The sequence below is a fragment of the Polistes dominula genome, unplaced genomic scaffold (assembly GCF_049000335.1).
Source record: "Polistes dominula isolate Pdom_NZ unplaced genomic scaffold, Pdom_raw_medaka contig_31, whole genome shotgun sequence".
Taxonomy (NCBI): domain Eukaryota; kingdom Metazoa; phylum Arthropoda; class Insecta; order Hymenoptera; family Vespidae; genus Polistes; species Polistes dominula.
Window position 1 is genome coordinate 5,311,955 of NW_028300925.1, and position 21,343 is coordinate 5,333,297.

The following is a 21,343-nucleotide window of genomic DNA, read 5'->3' on the forward strand; positions in this document are numbered from 1 at the left end:
GATACTCGAAATTATTTTTATTTATTTATTAAAAAATTCTTTAACAAACTTTATAAATTATTATTTAATGAATTATGTTGAAAATATACCTGATCTGTAGGTAAGAGTGTGAAATCATCCGGTGGATTTGTAATGACGTATCTTTTCGACGAAGCATCGCACGACGAACTTGTATCTCGAAACCTACAAGATATGTTAATTTGTAAATTTCACTGTTCTTGTACTCATATATTCCTATTTCATACACACATAAACACGCACTCACACGTAAGCTAAGCTAAACACAATGAACTTCACGAAATGTTTTATCAAATATTTTGTATTATATGCTACGACAAATTTATTAAAACAAATTGTTAATTAAATTTACGTTAAATTGATAAAAATCTATTTACTTGTAAAAGTTAGTAAATCTATCTTATAAATCGAATTGAGATAAATTGAAATAAAATGATAGAATTAAAAATTAAAATAAGCTAACTATTCTAAGTTAATTTGTTATTAGCTAAGAATCTTTTTGGGATTAGATTAAAGCGTGTATATTTAATAAGCTAGAAAGCTTAATTTGTTAAGCGTATGTTAATAAATCATATTTCGAAGAAATAAAATCGAAATCTTGAAGAAAGAAGTAATAGAAATCATTAAAAAAGAAAAAAAAGAAAAGAAATATAATCGAACTAAAACTAAAACTAAAACTAAAACTAAAATAAGGAATAAACAACTAAACTAACAAAGCTGTTTCGGTTATTTTGCGACATTAAACTAAACGCTAAACAAATAGATGACAATAAAAAATGATAGGTATTTTTTGGATGAAAAAACTCACGATCATCGTTTTTTTTTTCTCGTGACGTAAAAACGGAAAATACAAAACTGTGCGACAGAAAATGAAAGAATCACGGAAGTAATTATTACAAGAATGATATACGATAAAAATGTCATAGACTTTGGTAGCGATATATAATAATATATATGTATATATATAATATGGCAGCAATCAGAAAGATCATTGTAAGCCAGAATGCATAGATTATCCAATAAATACCATCGAGAGAGGGAAAAAATTCCGGTACCTGTACCTGTACAGACCAATGCACAGCATTCCATACGATTTTAATGCTGCGACAAAGAGGTCACCGTACTTGCCTCCTTCGCCGTACTGAGCTAATGGCCCATCGTACAATGCGATTTGACCGACTCTACATCGATCTCTATTGGCTAAACTGTCCGCGGTGCTATAAAGTCAAATTCAACAAATATTATCATTAGTATTATCTATAAATTATTGCGCAATTTGAATCAAATTTGATTGGATATAATAATATAATGATACAAGAATAAGATTCTGATTCATACGTAGATGTTGTTGATCATAAATAATTGTTCACCTGTAACCCCCTCTCAAACCGGCACCTTCTGCCAAAATTAATTCCAATTCGGGCGTTGCTCCACCGGTTATCAAAGAACGTATCAGAGTAAGCGCGTTTTGATTGAAGTACGTCTATAATTATATTTACAAAAGAATGTTATTTGAAATAATATTTAGGATTATTAGTATTGATTAAAATGATTCAATTTATTGATTTACCGTCGACATGAGCGAATCCAATACGCTCACAGCGAAAGCGGTACCGCAAGCGAACGGTTGTGTGAGGTAGAGTTCCGTGTCTGGGTCATCGTCATCATCCTGATCAAGGAACTGTACGTTGCTGTCGTTTACGAGTTCTATAAATATCAGATGTTTCGTTATATTACTGTAAGTGATAATAATTTAATTCGATGGTTTAGAATTTATACTTTTTCTTTTTTTATTTTGAGTTCTGGCATACTGAAAAGATGTCAATTATTTTATAATTTAATTGTAATTATTTTATTATTACTTGTATGCATTCATACCTGTGATCATTGGCACGTTTGCCCCGTAAACGGATCCTCGTCGCTGTAGAACAATCGGGCTGCCAACTGTGGTCAAATTACCTTGCTCATTATTTGCTGGAATTTTCACTCATGGTTTAATGATATCATTGAAAACATACAAACAAGAATATACAAACGAGAAACTTGTGTTCAAGTATACACGTATAAATATCGTATATTATCGTAATTAACACGTCGTCACGACCTAAATCAATTTGATAAAGAATTTTCTAAAATAAAACATTCGATGAGTATCGATGTAGCTCAACGTGTTAACGAGATAATGTCTAAAGCGTAGGTAGAATTCTAAGCTCGAACAGCTTACCTTGACTTAACACGCCGATCGTATCGTCGAACGTCATGGCCTTTATATTAAGGGATGCGAGGATGGCTTCCTTGTCGGCGAGGGTGGGGTCATCGTTGCTAGGCACTTTTGCCGACAGGATGCAACACATGTCGCATAGATTCACGTTTACTGCGCGCAAATCAGCTCTGCTCAACGGTGAACCCTACAAATCAAAGTATTATCAGTACCTAATTATTATTATAATATTCATAGAGTGGATATTTAATACAAGATGATCCAAAAGTCGCATAATCAAATTGAAAAAGATGATACATTTTTTAAAACAATACAGTAACTGGATATATTTATATGTTGAATTGAAAAAGAAAATATTGTAATTACTGATTTTTTGTATTGCTTTTTCTTTTTATGCACGACGTGCATTTTTGAATCAATTAAATCTACGTAGCATCGGAATCTCATTAGCTATTCAAATTTTTCTTTATATCGACACTTACATTCAACACCGATATTTTTGGTAGGTTCTGTAACATTTTCCATTCGCGGCGGATGTAGTCCACAGACCCAACTATCACTACGTGTTTAAGCTCGTGGTAATGGAAATTGGAAGCTCGTAATGGCATAACAAGGTTTCTCAACCCGATAAGAGGCGAGTCGGGATCGGCAAACAGGCAGACAACGACGTGTCCATTTAGAACTGTCATAGCCGCCTGATTACGATCTAATATGCAGTCTTCGAGGTTACGGGATGGACTCCAATGGAACATGCCCGTTGAGTCGTATTTCATTTCGGTCTTCTCAAAGTCGAAATCTTTTGCCTGATCGTCGGCGATACCAACTTGAAGACCACCGTTGTTGTTTACGTTAGTACCACCCGAGGCTCTACTCGTTGGCCTGAAAAATTAAAACAAACAAAAAACAACCAGAATTATAACAAGTTGATATCAATTTTGTTGTTTTTTAATCAATATTGTTTCCTTTTGTTTTTATTAATTAATTTTATCTATAGTATCTCGTACATAAGTTTTTTCACTTCGTAGGCAAGATGGTAGCCAGCGTACGCGGATTCTTCTTGTGATCTGAAAATTAATAAAACGATATTATTATTATTATTATTAAAGATAAAAAAGATGTGTCTTTTCTTTTTTATAAAAAAAGGAGACTTTAATGTAAGTAAATACCTCTGATTATAAGGCTGATTGGGACTCGACAAACTATCATTCGTAGCTCGATTGACATTCGGTTTCACTTTGTTCACTTGCTTCGTCGAATTCATCATAGTCATTCCGACAGAATTTCGATGATTCCTCATAGCTACAATAAATAAAACGTTAAGCATTTATGTTAAATACATATATATATATCTAAACGATCAAAATTGAGAATCGTATTCCATGTATCTGAAATTGATCACATATTTCAAGAAAGACAAAGAGACATGGAGAGAGAGTTTGATATAATTAAAACAAAAATGAACACTCACCGTTAGGATCTTCTCGTTCACGATTAATCTCACCTAAAATATATAAAATACTATTAATTATTTTCACGATCAATGATCTAAGATTGAACGATGATTGGCCGCATTAATGCCGGTGTGACGTATAAATAAATATAACATAATTTTTATATTCGCAAAATTTATAATTTTATTTCTATTTCGATTTTTTTTTATGTGTGTGTACATTTTTATTTATTTTTACAAATCCCCAGCATTAATGAGCCATTATAATTACACGATTATCACATTGTTCGCGATCTAACACCCCTCCCGTTTTTATTGCGCATATTACTTTCATGGATAAAAATCCTACAGAGCCCCATGCTTACAGGCGCGCATACCTCAGCCTAGAGACATGTAATTTATAATATATATAATATACATATATAGTTGTTAGAACGTGCCAGAAAAACCAACAAAAATAAATAGTACGGCCAATGCTCGAAGCCTGACATTTAAGTATTTCAATATTTATGAAGCAGCGTTGTAATTACACGTACGTCTTCTTCTAATTTATTTATTTTATTTATTTACTTATTTTATTCTTCTTTTTTAAAGCTTTTTACAAATAATTTCAACATTATATTTTTTACGAGAAGACGCACGTTTCTCTATCGCAGCGAGCGATTAATAAAGTTAGACGTGTATGCACGTCCTTTCAATATAAAAACATCGAATGTTTAATAATTTCGAGCGTATTGCGATAAGAATAAAAGAAGCGCACATACATGAAATATATGCGAATATATAATAACAATACTAAATAAATAAATAAATAAATAATAATAATGATAATAATAATAATAATAATAATAATAATAATATACGTAAGTTTATAGTATGTATGTATAAGTAAGTAAATCTTTAATAATTTTAAACAAATGCATTCGTCGATAGCTTAAAGTGGAAATAATGAAGAAGTAATACACGACGAGTCTACGACACGAAGCGCTTCCATGCATTAAAAATATTACAAAAGAAATTTAAAAAAAAAGGGAATAAAACAAAAAATTAAAACAAACAAAAAAAACTTAAGATAGAAATAAAAAATTCCTAACTAAAATCTTGTATACTCCAGTGTTAGTCGGTTCGTGTATCGATGGAGATTGATTTCACCAGTAATGAATATATTCTGTTGTTTATTTGAAAAAGTCTCGGATAATATGAGTAACAAAAATATAAAAAAAAATATTCAAAAAAAAAAAAAATTAAGAATATCATACTTTAAGGAAGCTCTTAAGCACAATTACGTAACGTTGTACGTTCGATTGAAGATATTTGATTTTGCAAGAAGCCGCACACATTATTGTTACGATATCGTCAAATTAATTATTATTTGTAGGCAGAGCAATGAAAAATAACGAAAAAGCGATATTCTCGTATACGTTTCTTATGTTAATTAATTAATTTTTTTTTCTTTTCGGAGAAAGAGAAAATTTAGTTAGTTAGGTAGATAAAGACAGATAGAAAGAGATAGATAGAAAGAGAGAAAAAGAGAGAGAAAGAAATAGACATTTTTTTATTCGACATCATGCTTCTCCGTTATTAATTATTTAAATGTAATATTCTTTTTTGTTATCGCGCTCGTTGACGTTCGGAAAGGCAGTTTGCGAGACTGTAGCATGGATTTGATTGAGGTGTAACTGTACCTCTCAGGTGAACCATCTTGGGCAGTTCTGGCGGAGTGAATGTGGGGGGAGGATGGTGGTCGTCTGCAACAAACCACTACACATGTTAGCTACGCTAACTAATTAACTAACGCCTAAACTCGCTACTCTAGAGAACTAATCGCTAAATACATTGGTAACTATGCTTGCAAACTTTCTTCCATTTCGCTCGAAAACTCACCCTTCGTACCATTTAATTGAAAACACATATATACATACATACAATTGCATATATATATATATATATATATATATATATATATATATATATATATATATATGGTTATACTGATTTCAAATCGATTAAAATGTTATTTTATTTGATACGACATTTAAGTGAGTTTTCAATCGAAGTTGCTACTAATTTCTACGTCACTTTTAGTACTATTTCTACTACTATTACTACTACTACTATTACTTTATTACTATTATTAATTTCTGTGCTAATATATATTATTTTACGAACACGAACATACATAAATATAGGTAATCATAACTTAGGTTAACTACATTGCCAAAAACAGTTCGCATGAACAAGGACGAACAAGAAAAATTCATATCATTGGTTTCTTTTCGTAATTGCAAATACAAAGGTTCTATTGTATTAATTATGCAAAGATTTGTGAAGATGCATAGTGGAATTAATTAACGAAAAAGAGAGAGAAAGAGAGAGAGACAGACAGGCGGATGGATAGATTGATAGACAGATAGATAGATAGACAGATAGATAGGCAAAGGGAAAGTTATAAAAAAAATAGGGACGGAAAGAGAGAAGAAAATTAGACAGATTGAAATCGTCCATGTTATACCAACATATTTCTTAAATACGCTCACAAGCTGTGCACTGTGCATTTTGATACTTATCGCTTCTATCATGCATTGGCTGGCAAGCTGTAATACCGTCAATTATATTTGCATTTATGCTCGCATGCGAAATAAAATTTCACTTTTCTAATAGTTGACAACGAAGATGTTCCACGATTAATTTGAATTTTTATTATTATTTGATTTTTATTTTCATTATTTCAAACTTTCTTTTCGTTTCTTCTGATTAATTTTTTTAATGTTTTTTTTTTTTAATATATTTTTTTCTCATATAAAATGATCGAGAAAAATAGTACAAAAAAAAAAACAAGTGTTTTCGTGACTATTACTTTATTTATTTATGTTTTTATTTAATTAATTAATACCTTCGACGAGCATGCATCGAAGGATTATGTTGATTTTTTTTTTAACACATTTTATTAGTTTATTTTTTTAAATCTTTTTCCTGGTTTTTATTACATTTTTTTTTCTTTTTCCTCCTCTTCCACTTTCATCTTCTCCTCTTCCTTGTCATCACAGTGCACAAGTTCGCGTTATTAAGTGCAAGACCTTTTTTTATGCACCCAAGGAAGGAATTGACGTGCAGAAAAGTAGACATTCGAGCAAAAGCTCTGTGTGTATGTTAAAGAAACAGAGAGAATAAAAAGAGAGAGAGAGAGAAAGAAGGGGGAGGCAAGATGGGGGTTGATAAAATCTTTGAAAAGAGTGCTTGAAAAGTATACGCACACACACACATGAAGAGAGAGAAAGAGTGAGAGAAATAGAGAGAAAAAGAAAGATAGATAGACAGACAGACAGAGAGAGAAAGAGAAAAAGAGGTATTTGGAAGGACGGACAGACGGACAGAGAGACAGTTTGTATCGTGTGAGAAGCGGAATCAAAGGAAAAAAAGAAGAGTCGTTTTAGCCGTCGGGGGTTGGTTACTCTGCGAAACTCTCGTCGTCGAAGTCGAGTGACGAATTATAATTATTGTCTCTTCTTTTTCTTTATTTTTTTTTTCCATTTTTATTTCTTTTTCTTCTTTTTTCTTTTTGTTTTGTTTTGATTTTCTCAACTTGCTCGTTAATTCTTCGTTATTTTTCTTCATGTTAATTTTCCATTTCTTTTTTTTTTTTTTTTTAATTTATGTAAGTACGTGTATATTTATTTCTTGGTCGTAATTTTATTTTATTTTATTTTTTTTTTGTTATTTCTTTTTTCCATAATCGTTCCTACGTATGTAGGACTACGTTTGTTGAGTTATTGGTAATATTTTTTGATATTAGCGGTGTGCCAAGTATTGCGCGCGTGAAAGTTCCAAATCGTACACGTTTATAATATTCAAATGATATTTCCTAATGTATTTTATTTGTTTGTTATTATTCTTTGAAATTAAATATTTTATTTAAATTGTAATTTGGAAATGTTATATTTGTTTAATGATTTTATTTATGACGATAAGATATTTTCTAATAAACGTGAGAAACGTGGAACTTAATTTAGATTTAGCAATATGATAACAGCATTGCTCAATGTTATTTCGTGATTAGCCTTGTTTTAGCCTACTTCTCTAAATCAATTGTGCTGCGTTAGTTATATCGTAATCTTTCTCATTGTACACTGGCACGATCGAGTTCTGTGATTATGTTATATATATTTATGATATCTATATATGTGTATGGATAAATATATATATATATATATATATGTATATATAAGTATGAATATATAAAGTGAAATCATAGAAGTATTCGTACCCGCTTTCACTGTCAATTTGAAATAATTGATATTTGCTTGTAATGCAAAGATTCAAAATATTTATACACAAAAATTCTATTTTACGATTATTTAACTTTTAAATTGATATAAATTTTATTATAGGGAATATTTTATTATTATAAAAATATAATTTTATTTAAATGAATTTAAATTGATCTAACAAGAGTATTTCCATCTGCATAAAATGTAATAAAAGTACAATAATTATTTTTGTAAGTAGTATGCTTGGTTCAGATGATTGAGCTAATTTTCTTATCAGTAATATACAATTTTATTTATTTTATAATCAAATGCTTTTATTACAATAAAATTTCATATGAATTAAAAAGTTTCGTAATTTTAATATAAAGTTTATGTGTATATACAAATTTTGAAATATTTCATTACAAGAAAATATTGATTATTTTCAGTTGACAGATTTAGTACGAATACTCCCATGTGGCTCACTATATATTTAAATATTAAATATACTCCCGCTGAGACAATTTGACTTACTTGGGTACGAGTAGTCTTCACCTATGCGGGTAGATTGGAGGACGAGAAGAGAGTTTTCGAACAGATACAGATGCGAAGAGTTAGTTAGATTAATGATCACTATTTTCTTTTTACATATTCTTATTATTGTTTTCTAGTATAGAGTTATTATTTGTGATTGTGTTACTTGTAAAAATATGCATGTGTATTTATGTATGTATTACGTTTTCATTTAATGATGATGATCATGAGAGTACAAAGTTCGTAAAATCAAATCGAAACAACATAAATGATTAATTACTATATTATATTAAATAAAGATACAAATTTTGAAATCTTTTTGTTTTTGTTTTGTTTTGAACGATTTTACGAACGTTTTTATATTAAATGCTAACAGGTGAGGTGGACTCCTACAAGGGAATGCATATTGTGAAAACGATGGATGGTACACGTATGAATAATACGTGTATGTATGAGTCCGTTTCTGCGAGTACTTTGTGTGATCAGACGTGCAGATAGATCACGTATGTTTACACACCTAGTACAAGGGAACACTCGTATCGGATATATCCTAGGTATGTATTCAATGTAAAACACGTATTTCCCTGCTTTCGAATGGATTTAACACGACCCTGACAATGAGATAAGAAAGCTTTACTTTCAAATTTCTCTAGCGTTTTTATCCCCTGCCCCCCTTCACTTCCTTTTGTATCTTTTCATATTTATTTGTAATTTTCCTTTCTTTTTATTTAAAATTGTCGAATCCTGTTATTTTTGGTTTGGTTCCTTTCCCTTTCAAACATTAAAGTTGTCGGTGATATCCAATTTTTTATTCTTTTTTTTTGTTTCATTTTCTTGCGAATATTATAATTTTTGATTGTATACCAATGTTAAGGAGTTTTTAAAGACTAATCGATTATGGTTGATTATGATAAATTTGTAATATTATATTTATACTCTTACAGAACTCTCGTGTGAAAAATATCGCGTAAAACATCTTCAAACTAACTGTACATTTCTATAGATTCGTTTAAAAAGATATTCCATTGAGTATAAATAATTATATATGTACACCAAAGTTTAGGATAATAGACAATTCCAAAAGATTACTACGTGACTATGATAAGTATTATAATATGTTATAGAGTATAGTATAGTATATTATATTATATAATGCAGCGAATATATATATAGAGAGAGAATTTAACACACATGTAAAAACACAATCAATGTTAACACATACGACAAAGATCTAAAAGTGAATGAAAAGAAAAAAAACAATTAAGAAATAATTTTTTTTCTTTTTCATTTGAAGAGCGTTCTGTAAAATGTCGAAAGCAATTCACGTACAATTCAATCTCGAGTTCTTTTAAGAGAGTTAATGATTATATTGATTAATTAAAAACGATTAAATGCTAAAAGAAATAATTAAAAGAAAAAAATAATAAATAAAAGAAAATAATTACTTTGGGACTTTGTTAACGGTCGTTGTCATTGTTTTAAGGAATAAGAGAGAAAAAGATTGATTAAGAGATAAATAGATGATAGATAACTAGATTTAGACAAAGATAAAAAGATAGATATACAAAAGAACTAACAAAAAGTAGATACGAATAAACAACTAACTGGTCTAAATATATATTTATAGATATATAATATATGTTCTAAACACACGTCGAATAATAATAATAATAATAATAATAATAATAATAATAATAATAATAATAATAATAATAATAATTATAGTCATAAACATTAAATCGATCCAACGCGAATCTAATAAACGAATGATTTATATTAAATCCGAACACGTGTTTTGTATATACGTATATAATACATAAATCTATGTATGTATAATAAATATATACCGATGAAATTTCATGATCCACTTTTACAACAATTAACCATCTTGAAACATTTACAAACCATTATAATATATATATATAAAAACTACATTCATATGAAAAAAAGTACACATCGATGTATAATAATAATATTAATAATAATAGTAATCATTTCGATAGCAAAAAAAAAAGGAAAATATAGCATTACATCAATACAGGGCTCAAAAAAACACTAAACTGTATTCTACACTTGGTTCTGTCATATCGTTGCCATACTGAAAGATTATATTAAAATAGAGATAGAATATGAATAAATTAGCAAAACGAAGGAACAAACACAAGGATAATAATTAATTTGAACTTTGCTCGAAACTTCTTCTCTGTTTCTATTAATTCTAATTTATTTCATTTTTTTGAATCTAATTCTTTGCAAGCTCGTTTCACTTCGTTGTGCTAATCGTTTCTCGTGTTGATTAAATGTTTGCATCTTATTCCTTCGTTGACCGTTTCGTCGCTTACAAATTAGAAACGATGAAGAGAGTGAGTATGAGAGAGAGAAAGAGAAAGAAAGAAAAAAGAGAGAGAAAGAGAGAGATAGGGACAGAAAAAAAGAGAAGAGATATCACTTGCGAGACGTAAGCCTTAACGAACGAATTAATCTCCATAATGGAAAGGTCAAGTTGAGTTGGTTGTTTACTCGTTCCACCATTTCGTATTTTTCCCTCATTTCGTTAACGCCTACGATAAAACTAGCCTGTCTTTAGTGAAATTATCGATCGAAATTTGTATTCGAATGACAACGATCGTTATACTACGTTTGTGTGACTGTTTTCTAAAAATTACCATTCGAATCGAAGGATATGAAAAGATAGATAAAGAAAGAGAGAAAGAGAGAGAGAGATAGAGAGATAGAAATAATTTTTATATTGAAAAAAAGAATGTATCTTTCGATTCAAATAGTATAAATCTATTTGATTGAAATCTATTGTTAATATAAAGTACCGGTGATTAGTGAATTATTTAGATTTTCTTTTCATTTTAAATGAACTCTTTTGTTTTGTAATTTGTTTCAATTCTCACTGAATTATCTGCAACTTTGATATCACGCATTAAATTCGCACAAATATGCGTATAAATTGATGGGTTAATTTGTTAATAAAACTTTTTTTATACCAATTATAGTTAATATTAGTTAAACGAAGTGTTAACAGTTAGAAATGACTCGAGAGAATTTTAAAGAAAAATGGACAAATATTTTAAGAGGGATGATTTCACAGTGCAAAAAGTTAATTCTCGTTAATTAAAGTTAATTTTCGTTAATTTAAACGAGTCCACGAATCACCGTTACATATATATTCCCGTCACGTTGCTATCTGTATGTATATATAGAAATAATCGATCGGTTATACATATGTGTAGGTATCTGTAGATAAATGAAATTATAGATGATAGAGAGAAAGGAAGAGAGAAAGAAAAATAGATAGATAGATAGATAGAGAATGAGAGAGAGAATGAGAGAGACAATCTATATTGGGGGATACATACTTGCTCTTCCGACCATTTGAACAGCTCGCACGCCTTTCCGGAATGTGGCCACTGCCCGGAGGGAGGAGAACCAGAGCTGTTAGTTGTCACACCAAAATAATGTCAACCTATATACGAGGTTTACAATGCGTGAAGGGAAATCCGAGGGTCTAAAGATCGACGTGTTTCGCTGTCGGTATAAATTGAAAAAAAAGAAGAAAAAAAAAAGAAAACATACGACGGAATAAAAATCTAAATCTTTCGTACTAATTGTAAATTAATTCTCGATAATAACATTTCAATATCGAATAATATCAAATAATCATTTCTTCGAGATTAATTGAAAGAAGTACGATCGATTAGATTTCTTTCACGTGAAGACGTTCGACGTAAATTAAACAATATATCGATATATATATATCGTCTTACTCATTGTCATCTAAATTCAAAAATTAATTCATTTTGTTGTTCTCTTATAGAGACACTCTTATTATACCGTCAGAGATATGCGAACAAAGAACATTTGGCATTTCATTTAAAAATTCATGTGCACAATTAATTTCTACGAAAATTGGTGGAACTTGGGTGATGATTTCTGTTGTACGTACAAATATTAATTATAAATCGTAGACATTTAAATCGCTTGCTCTCTCAACGGATAAAATGGCCCTTTCTAGTTTGGTGAGATATTCAGACCACGTAAAACGAAGTTACGCAAAAATTGAGGAAATTGTTGGATCAGGTTAAAAGGGGCAGGGTGCAGGGGGTAGAGGGTTGTTTGACACAAATAACACAGGCATAACGAGCCAACTGAATTCTTCCCTACTCAAAGTATGGATTAATAATTAAAAAAAAAAAGAAATATTATAATCGTTGCTAACTTTCTTAAAAGTGACTTGTATTCTTTACGAATCGCGAGTTGGTAAAGAGCTCTCGAAGGGTATACAAACTCTTCTCGTTTGAATCTCGAGTCAAAGAAGTAGTACGGACTAAGTAGACACCTGAGAGTCGACCACTTAAGGAACCTTCATCAATGCTTGTCAGTTACGATTGAAAAGACCACCAGAGATTAAAACGGTGTGACGATGTTATGATTTATTATTGTTTTTGTCATAATCGTTTAATGATTTTTAATGTTGATGCTGATATACGATTAAATATGTGTCGATGTTCATGTATTATAAATAATATATAAGTATATTTATATGTACTACTTTATATTATAGCTGATATATTGAGAATGCTTCGTATTGAAGGAAAAAAAGGTAGTATTAGATATTTTTTCAAAAAGTGGGTGTGTTTGATAAACCCTGGGCATCGATAATGTATTTCGAAAAATCTCGTCTTTTATTTTTTTTTTTCATCTTTAATAAGGATCATAAGATTATTCTTGCTAGAGAAGAAAATTATAATAGTAATAATAAGAAGAAAAAGAACAAGAAAATAAAGAAGAAAAAGAGGAAGAAAAAGAAGAAGAAGAACAAGAAGAAGAAGAAAAATGGGTTACAGAGTTACACGACGATGAGAGATCGTCATCCAAAGGCCTTTGTGTGTCAGAGTTTTATGAACGTGTCTCAAGTCAAGGTTAATGGATGCTTCTAATTTTACATACATACATACATACATACATACATACGTTCATACATAAGTACATACATACGTCCATACGTACATAATACCTATACGTATTACATAGGGTACACTTGGGAACTATAAGGATAAGATCGCATTTAACCACCATAATTTGTTAAATGGTTGCTCGTACACACATCGCGCTGGTAAATAAGACGTTATGAGGGTCCTATCAAAGTTTATATAGATAAAGAGAGAGAGAGAGAGAGAGAGAGAGAGAGGGAGAGAGAGAAAAGAGTGGGATGGATAATCGATAGATTTTATGACTCGCTTGTTACAACTAGAACGATCGGTATATTGGCAACACCTTAGTCAGAGCTGATTTGCTAAAGTCTATTAACAATTAATACGCTGTTATTGCGATTTACGTAAATACATATAACATTTTATAAAGTATAAATATACTATTATTCTGTTGATAGAAGAACATTATAATATAAACGATTAGAGTTAGAATAAAAATGCTTAAAAATGCATGAACATTAGAATGAACGCCGATTCGAGTATTCGATGCTTTTCAATTTCTTGTCGAATCGGCGTGGACAAAAGCTGCGGCAAAGGTCGGCTGGGAAAAAATGGGGAATAAATGAAAAAAGTAATATATAAAGAAGGAAATTTTATAGAACGCACAACAATTAGCGTGAGTGTTATTATCAAATAATATTCGTGTTAACTTATTGTTATAGTTTTAAATTGAACGATTAAAGAGTGAAATCCAGCCGATCGAATTAATTCGGCGAAAGCACACCGAAGCGACGATTAATTACAACAATTAATAGCAAGCCTGTAAATTGTGAGAAAACAAAACAAATTCAAAAAGAAAATAAATCAAAATAATAATATAACAAAACGTATTAACTAAATAGTAAAACTAAAAAAAAAAACGGGCAATAACTTTTCGTCGATCAGTGATACGTCACAGGCACTAAGAATATGTGTAAACACAGAGAGAGAGAAAGAAATAGAGAAAGATAGAGTAAAATAGAAGAATCATCAAGACGTTCGAAGTAATAACGTGCTTTAGCATGAAATAATTTGCGCTTTTTTTTTTACTATTTTTATTTTGTTGCAGATAAATCTCTAAAATAAGCGAACGTTTTTTATTTTTTAAATCGTCTCCCACGCGTCATTTAACCGACTCGTTTTAATTAATCTAAAACGTTTTAAATTTGATTAAAATGAAAAAAAGAGAAAAACAATAGCGATTATAGGATGCTTCGAAGATACTCGAGACATTTGCTATACTAATAGCACTTGCAAAAGGCGAATAATTCATACATTACGAATTGATACGTATCTCAAGTAACGAAGTAACGGAACAACTTCTTACAGATAAGATGAGGTAAACGATTATTACTTACTTCATCTTGTCTGAAATCATTCTTTTTTTTTTTTGTTTCTTTATAACGACACATATAAAAACTTTGTGTGCGAATTCAACCATCTTTGGTGAAGGTAAAACGAAGAGAAAGAGAAAGAAAGAAGAGAGAGAGAGAGAGAGAGAGAGAGAGACATAGAGAGAAAAGTTAAGAAACGTGAAGGAATAAAGGTATAGTGATTTATAAGAACAACAAAAAATAATTTATCAGAATAATTTTGACGATTGAAATTTGTCGATCAATATAATAATTATAATAATTATTATTATTGTGTTATTTTAATTCTGACAAATTATATTTTTTAAATAGGATAATTGTAAGGATTGGAAAATAGGGGGAAAAAAAGAGGTTGTGGTAGAAACAGGCGTACCATCTAAGTAACTGCTGTAGGCAGTGTTTCCTTTCACCATGCCAGTCTGCATCATCATCATCCCCACATCTGGAAAAATTCAGCGATCGACCCGGGAGCGGGTTCGTAAATAGAGATCAAGAAATAGAGATAAAAAGTGGGATTGAGGCTGTGTGCATCTAGGAGAATATTATTTAAACATATAGTAGATAATCGTTAGATCTTTACGAAAATTAATAAAGATATGTGCGTACGAGAAGACGAGAACACGCTAAAGGTAGAAAGATACAACAAAAATGGAACTGAGTAAACTTCTAAAAAGCTTCGAATTAGTATACTTGCAATTAGATTAAACCGAAAAAAGAAAGTAAGAAAGATAGAGAAAAAGAGAGAGAGAGAGAAATAGTGAGAAGTAGATCAAAACCGAAAAAAGTTAGTCAATTTTAATAAAAAAGAAAAGCTTTTGAGAAGTTTATACTTTAAACATTTACGATCAGATATATTTTATGACAACGACGGTTGGAATACTTTTTCGACGATTACGCTGTCAAAAAGAGATTTTTGGAAAAAAATAACAAATAAAAAAAAAAGTAATCGAAAAACTATATATGAACAGAGATAATCGTTAAACGTTGAAAACTGAATGACAGGAATCACAAGTTCGACGATTACCTTCGACGTTCTCTCATATTCTCTTCGAGTCTTTCGATACCTGGAATAATATAATTAACTGAAACCTTAGGAGTTAGTTGACTGATAGTTTAACGAAAATCGTCTCATTGCCCAGGGTTTAGGACAACGTTTAAGTGTTCAATGTGAATCGTGTGATCTTCGTAAACAGATTGTTACACCTAACGATGTTAATTAAATACAACGATACGATATGTCCGATTACAATTTTTAATCGATTTAGATTTGTTATCAATAAAAGAGTAAGGATTGTAGCGATTAGGGTGAGAATTTCTGTCCATTCGTTGAATCGAAAATATCCTATTACATGTACTTAAAATGTACGTGGTGATGTGTGTGTGTGTGTGAAAATGCGTGCATGTGAAAGTCGAATATTTCAATTTTCGTTCCTCTTTCTTTTTAAAAACACATCCTTTGATGAGATTTCATTGGCGTGATTACAATCGACGATGTCGACGTAATATTATTTTAGAATTTTATAATAAACCACAGTATTATCGTAGATATAATCATTTTTTTTTCGATCTCGCGCGCAATACGAAATCGAATTTGACTTTTTATTGGCGAATTTCGCTCGATTTAGATTAGGGTAGATAAATATGAAACAAAGAGATAGAAATAGATAGACAGAGAAAGATAGTTACAGATAGAGAGAAATAAATATAGTAAGAGAGAGATAAGAGATGAAGGATAAAGTTAAGAGAAATGGAAATTAGGATGTAGGAATGAAAAAACAGTAGGAACAGAAATGCGAAATAGAGAAAGATAGATAAGAGAAAGAGAGAGAAAATGTGATGAAGAGAAAAAATAGAGATTGTAGGTTGCAGAGGATATAACTGTTAACAGTAACATTACGTGAAGCTATCATACCGTAGTAAAGTATGAATACCAAGTAAGTGCCAAATCCATACCAAGTAAGGCATTAAAGAAAACCGTATTGGGAACTATAGTCATGCATGCAAAAACGAACGAACGAGAAGAGCACACACTATAGTGCAGGCTAATTTTCTCAGTGGGGATAGTCAGGTGGTCATGCCAGGCCAGCTGACAAATTTATTAGAAAATCACGTGTCACGTGTGTCGTTATATATCAGTCAATTTATTATAATGAATAATTAATGAATAATTAATGTTAGAATAATTTATCAGAAAAATTAATCGAACGATCGATCATTGTGTTCGTTCGACGCATGTTTCTTTTTTAATTTTAGTTTTTTAAATAAATTTTGTAACCTTGAAGAATCACAACGATAAAATGTTAAACTTTCGATGTATATACTAGTAAAATACGAATTAAAAAATTTGATAATTATCGTAAAACAATATTATTTGCATTACTTTCTTCGTCATCGTCATCGTCGTCGTCGTCGTCATTGTAGTCATCATTGTTACAGTCATTGTCCTTGTTTAAACAGCAATTAAAAAATTGTAAAAGAAGATTTGCATACTTCTTTCTCCTTTTATTTTTTGTTACATTATTAAATTGTTAAGTATTAAATCTTGTTCATCGTCACAGACACACACGCATACGCACACGCACGCACGCACGCAAATTTGAGTTAGAAATTTAGAAGCATACGCATTCTCGTGGGGCACAGACAGGAAAATGTACAGAGAGAAATAGATAGATAGATATAGATATAGATATAGATACAGAAGATAAAGAAAAACAGTAATAGAAGAGAGAGAGAGAGAGAGAGAGAGAGAGAGAGAGAGAGATAGAGAGAAAGAGATAGAGGCAGGGGTGGAAAGGAAGTAACAAGAAGAAGACAGAGAAAGTGAAACAGGAAACTTGCAGGTAGTATGCCATATACAGATAGACATTTCAAACAGTAAGTTGTAAAAACGCAGGTAGAAAATAGAGACAAATAGATACAGAGATAAAGATATAGCATAGTCAGGATAGTGATACAGCAGAGAAGAAAAAGAAGAAGAAGAATAACGATCTTTTAGCCAGTATAGTGTAAAAGAATAGGAGAATAAGAATAGAGAAATCTTTGGCATAAAAGGGTAGAGAAGAGGGTCAAAGAAGAAGATAACGACGAAATGAACAACAAAACAAAAACAAAAAAATGAAACAATTGTTAGACGATAGGGTGAAAGAATGTCTATTATCAGACCAAGCGAGCGTGTATAAGACGTTACCTAAGTCCCGGCCCCAGGAGCGTTGCTGCTGCCCCACTAAATCATATATGATAAATAAAATGGTCATAATTATGTCACTCGGTTAATCGTCGCAATTATTACTGAAACGTCGCTTAATAATATAAACATAATAAATTACTAAATATACGGGGATGGATATCTCGTTTTTTGAGGGTTCATTGTTAGAGAGAAAAAGACAGATAGAGAGAGAAAGAAAGAGAAAGAGAAGGAGAAAGAGAGAGAGAGAGAGAAGCACAAGAAAGAGCAAGAGAAAAAGAGAGAGAGAGAGAGAGACAGAGATAGAAAGTTTAGTAATATAGAATAAGGGTATTAATTAGTTGGGTGAAGAAAGCATATTGCGCAGTGTTTGTCGGATCGTACACAATATTTGAATTGTAAGTCGATTTTAAAATCAACTTTTGTCTAAGCAGGTATTTCTATAATTCTAAATTAAATATAAATATATATATATGAGTCAGGCGAGTTTCTCGATGAGAGAAATAAAATATAATTTGTGGAAGAAGAAATATCATTTGATATCCTATATCGTTAGAAATATTAAATATAAGGATGGTAATATACTAATACTTATAATAATAAGAATAATAAGAATTATAAGAATAATAATAGTAATGATCATGATGAAAATAATAATAATAATAATAATAATAATAATAATAATAATAATAATAATAATAATAATAATAATAATAATAATAGTAAAAAGAAGAAAAAATAGGGCCGATTTAAGGCTCGCTTTTTGCCTTTCGACGTTCTTTTTTTTAAATTTTTTTTTTTTTTAATGCACCCTTTAAAATGTTATTATATATTACCTCGTGCACAGACACTCGTATCGTTATCGTATTATCGCGTTATGCACTCGGTATCTCTGTCAAAAACGATCCGAATTGAATTAGTTGGCAGAAGATTTGATAAGGATTCATTATTTTTTTTTTTGTTATCTTTGTTAAAATTTCAAGAAAGTACTTTTTTTTCTTGCATTTAGTATGATTGGTATATTCTTGAATTATAGTTAATAGATCAATGACTGGAAAAACTTACAGTTTTTGCACTTGCATTTCTTGATTAGTGTCTCGTCTTTAATTTCATCGTGGCATGCTTTGCAATAGAACCACGCCCTGAAAAATTAAAACAAGAAAGAGAGAGAAGATTAATTTATTGATTTTTTTTTTTAAATAATTTTTTTTGTTAATTTATCTATATCGATTGTTTGTCTTTTACTTTTGTTTCTTGGATAAAAAAAAAGGAATCGTCATTTAAATGAATTTTTTCAATAAGGCCATCATTATGCATTTTGATTAAAAACTTACCGCTTGACTTCGTCCGCGGATTGAGCGATAAAGAATCCCTGAGTATTTGCAGCGATTTTGGCACCACGTGGATTGATCGAAATTTTACTGTCGACACCTCCTTCGCCCTTGATCTCAATCGCCAACAGGAGCAGCTTCAGTTTTGTGAAGCACAACCTATGATACGTTTACGCGTAATATTTGTCCAGATATTTGTTCTCCATCCAATAAAACATGTTACAACCAAAACAACTATGAAGATATTTAATATGTGAATGTCTAATCTATCGCGAAACATCGACTGAACGATTAATTGCGAACGATATGATATTTATGCGATTAGGTTATAGGTAAAAGCGAAAGATGTTTACTACGAGGTAGCTGTTCGATAGAAAATCAAATAAAATATTATTTTTCTTTTTGTTAAAAGAAAAAAAAGAAAAGAGAAAAAAAACTCTTATTTTACTAAACTACTAGGAAATTATTCTTTTTAAGAGCCACCTCGTAGATTACGTGCCACTTATACTAAACACAATGAAAATGCACTCGTCGACTTTAAATAAATGATTCGTAAATGACACGGAAAAGCGTAAGAGAGAAAGATAGAGAAAGAAAGAGAGAGAGAGAGAGAGACGATCGATGCGAGCGAGTCCCAGTTTTACGATTTCTATGTATGTAATGCATGTATATGTACATGTGTATATGTATATATACGTGTATATACCTACTTAAGTCTGAAAAAGAAGAAAGAGAAAAGCAATTAAAAGGATGACTCGCATAGCATCGATCGTTACTGTCATTTCGTTGTAATAATGAAAGGATAGTGAAACTTTCTTTGGTATCATCGATTTTTTTTTATTTTTCTTACAAAAATTTTGAAATCGGGATCATCGTGTTTCTGTAATAATATCAAAAATAAAAAAATAAATTATAAAGAAGGAGAAAACAAGGAGTTTCTTTTCCAATGAGTTTCAATATCCGTACGACGATTACATTCGAAAGACTTTTTTTTAATTACGTTTTGAGTGGAATCACTCGACTATTGATAGGGAGTCTTATAAATCGTATAGATTTCTACTGCATTACAAATTTTCTCGAAAAACAAATCTACGTCTAGATGTCAGTGGTAGCACAAATTTTGAATCTTAATTTTTAGACAATTTTTGACAATTTTCATAAATTGTTATGCATCAAAATAAACACGTGAAATCTTAATGAATTTTCGATATCAAAATAATCACATTTAAAGTCTATATTTTATTTTATTATTATTATTATATTATACTTTTATTTCTTATATTCACTGATACGAGATGTACAAAAAAAAATGTTAAATAAGAATTTTGAAATCTCCATGAATCTTATGCATAGAAATAATCTCATTTGAAAGGAATGAATTGTCTTTTTAAATTAAAAACTGAGAAATATCTTTATTAATATCATCTTTACGTTCGAGCAAAAAAATGTAAAGCTCGGTTGAAATTTCAGTCAATAAAGAATGACACGATGACAATTATAAATAATTTGCGCACCACTGGTCTAGACTCTCTCGATCCCTTCGTGATTAAAGTCGAGTCAACCCTTTTCTCTGTCACGTATGTATGCACATTTATATATGAATGTATGTATGCATGAATGTATGTACTAGTTTCTCACATAAAACGCTACGACTTGCCATTATACCGAAACGAGCATAGGTAACAACTCGGAGATCGTAAAAAAGAATGAAAGAGTAACGTCGTACTGTATACATCGCGTCACCGTAAAAGAAAACGTAATTGCTCGTTAAAGAATTAAAGCGAGTCGTGCGAACGAAAAGTGCGAAAGATCAACAAAGTATACATATACCTCACGTAACCATGTATCTGAGTAAGTATATATATACTTTGTATGTATGAGATTTAACGAATGAATGAATGAATGAATGAATGAATGAACTAATGAATCTATGAATATATACACACGTATTACATAAATTTAAAAGAAAGAAAAGAAACGAAAAATTTGAAGAAAAACGAAAT

At 30.4% G+C, this 21,343-nt stretch overlaps 1 protein-coding gene across 5 annotated transcripts in view; it reads right to left on the bottom strand.

The window, feature by feature from the left end:
- slo (calcium-activated potassium channel slo) overlaps window positions 1-21,343 on the bottom strand; it is an 85,905-nt gene that overhangs the window by 9,153 nt on the left and 55,409 nt on the right. The window contains exons 12-28 of one of the 5 annotated variants that reach the window (XM_089170929.1): window positions 19,344-19,499; window positions 19,075-19,151; window positions 18,013-18,048; window positions 15,199-15,267; window positions 11,839-11,889; window positions 8,471-8,491; window positions 5,375-5,437; window positions 3,708-3,740; window positions 3,406-3,538; window positions 3,244-3,303; window positions 2,722-3,118; window positions 2,243-2,426; window positions 1,897-1,992; window positions 1,589-1,725; window positions 1,389-1,501; window positions 1,074-1,235; window positions 90-183 (exon numbers count right to left, since the gene is read on the bottom strand). In XM_089170929.1, coding sequence (XP_089027055.1) covers window positions 90-183; window positions 1,074-1,235; window positions 1,389-1,501; window positions 1,589-1,725; window positions 1,897-1,992; window positions 2,243-2,426; window positions 2,722-3,118; window positions 3,244-3,303; window positions 3,406-3,538; window positions 3,708-3,740; window positions 5,375-5,437; window positions 8,471-8,491; window positions 11,839-11,889; window positions 15,199-15,267; window positions 18,013-18,048; window positions 19,075-19,151; window positions 19,344-19,499 — 1,882 coding nt within the window. The remainder of the gene's footprint in view (window positions 1-89; window positions 184-1,073; window positions 1,236-1,388; window positions 1,502-1,588; window positions 1,726-1,896; window positions 1,993-2,242; window positions 2,427-2,721; window positions 3,119-3,243; window positions 3,304-3,405; window positions 3,539-3,707; window positions 3,741-5,374; window positions 5,438-8,470; window positions 8,492-11,838; window positions 11,890-15,198; window positions 15,268-18,012; window positions 18,049-19,074; window positions 19,152-19,343; window positions 19,500-21,343) is intronic. The other 4 variants (XM_089170930.1, XM_089170931.1, XM_089170932.1 and 1 more) reach the window with 4 other exon arrangements.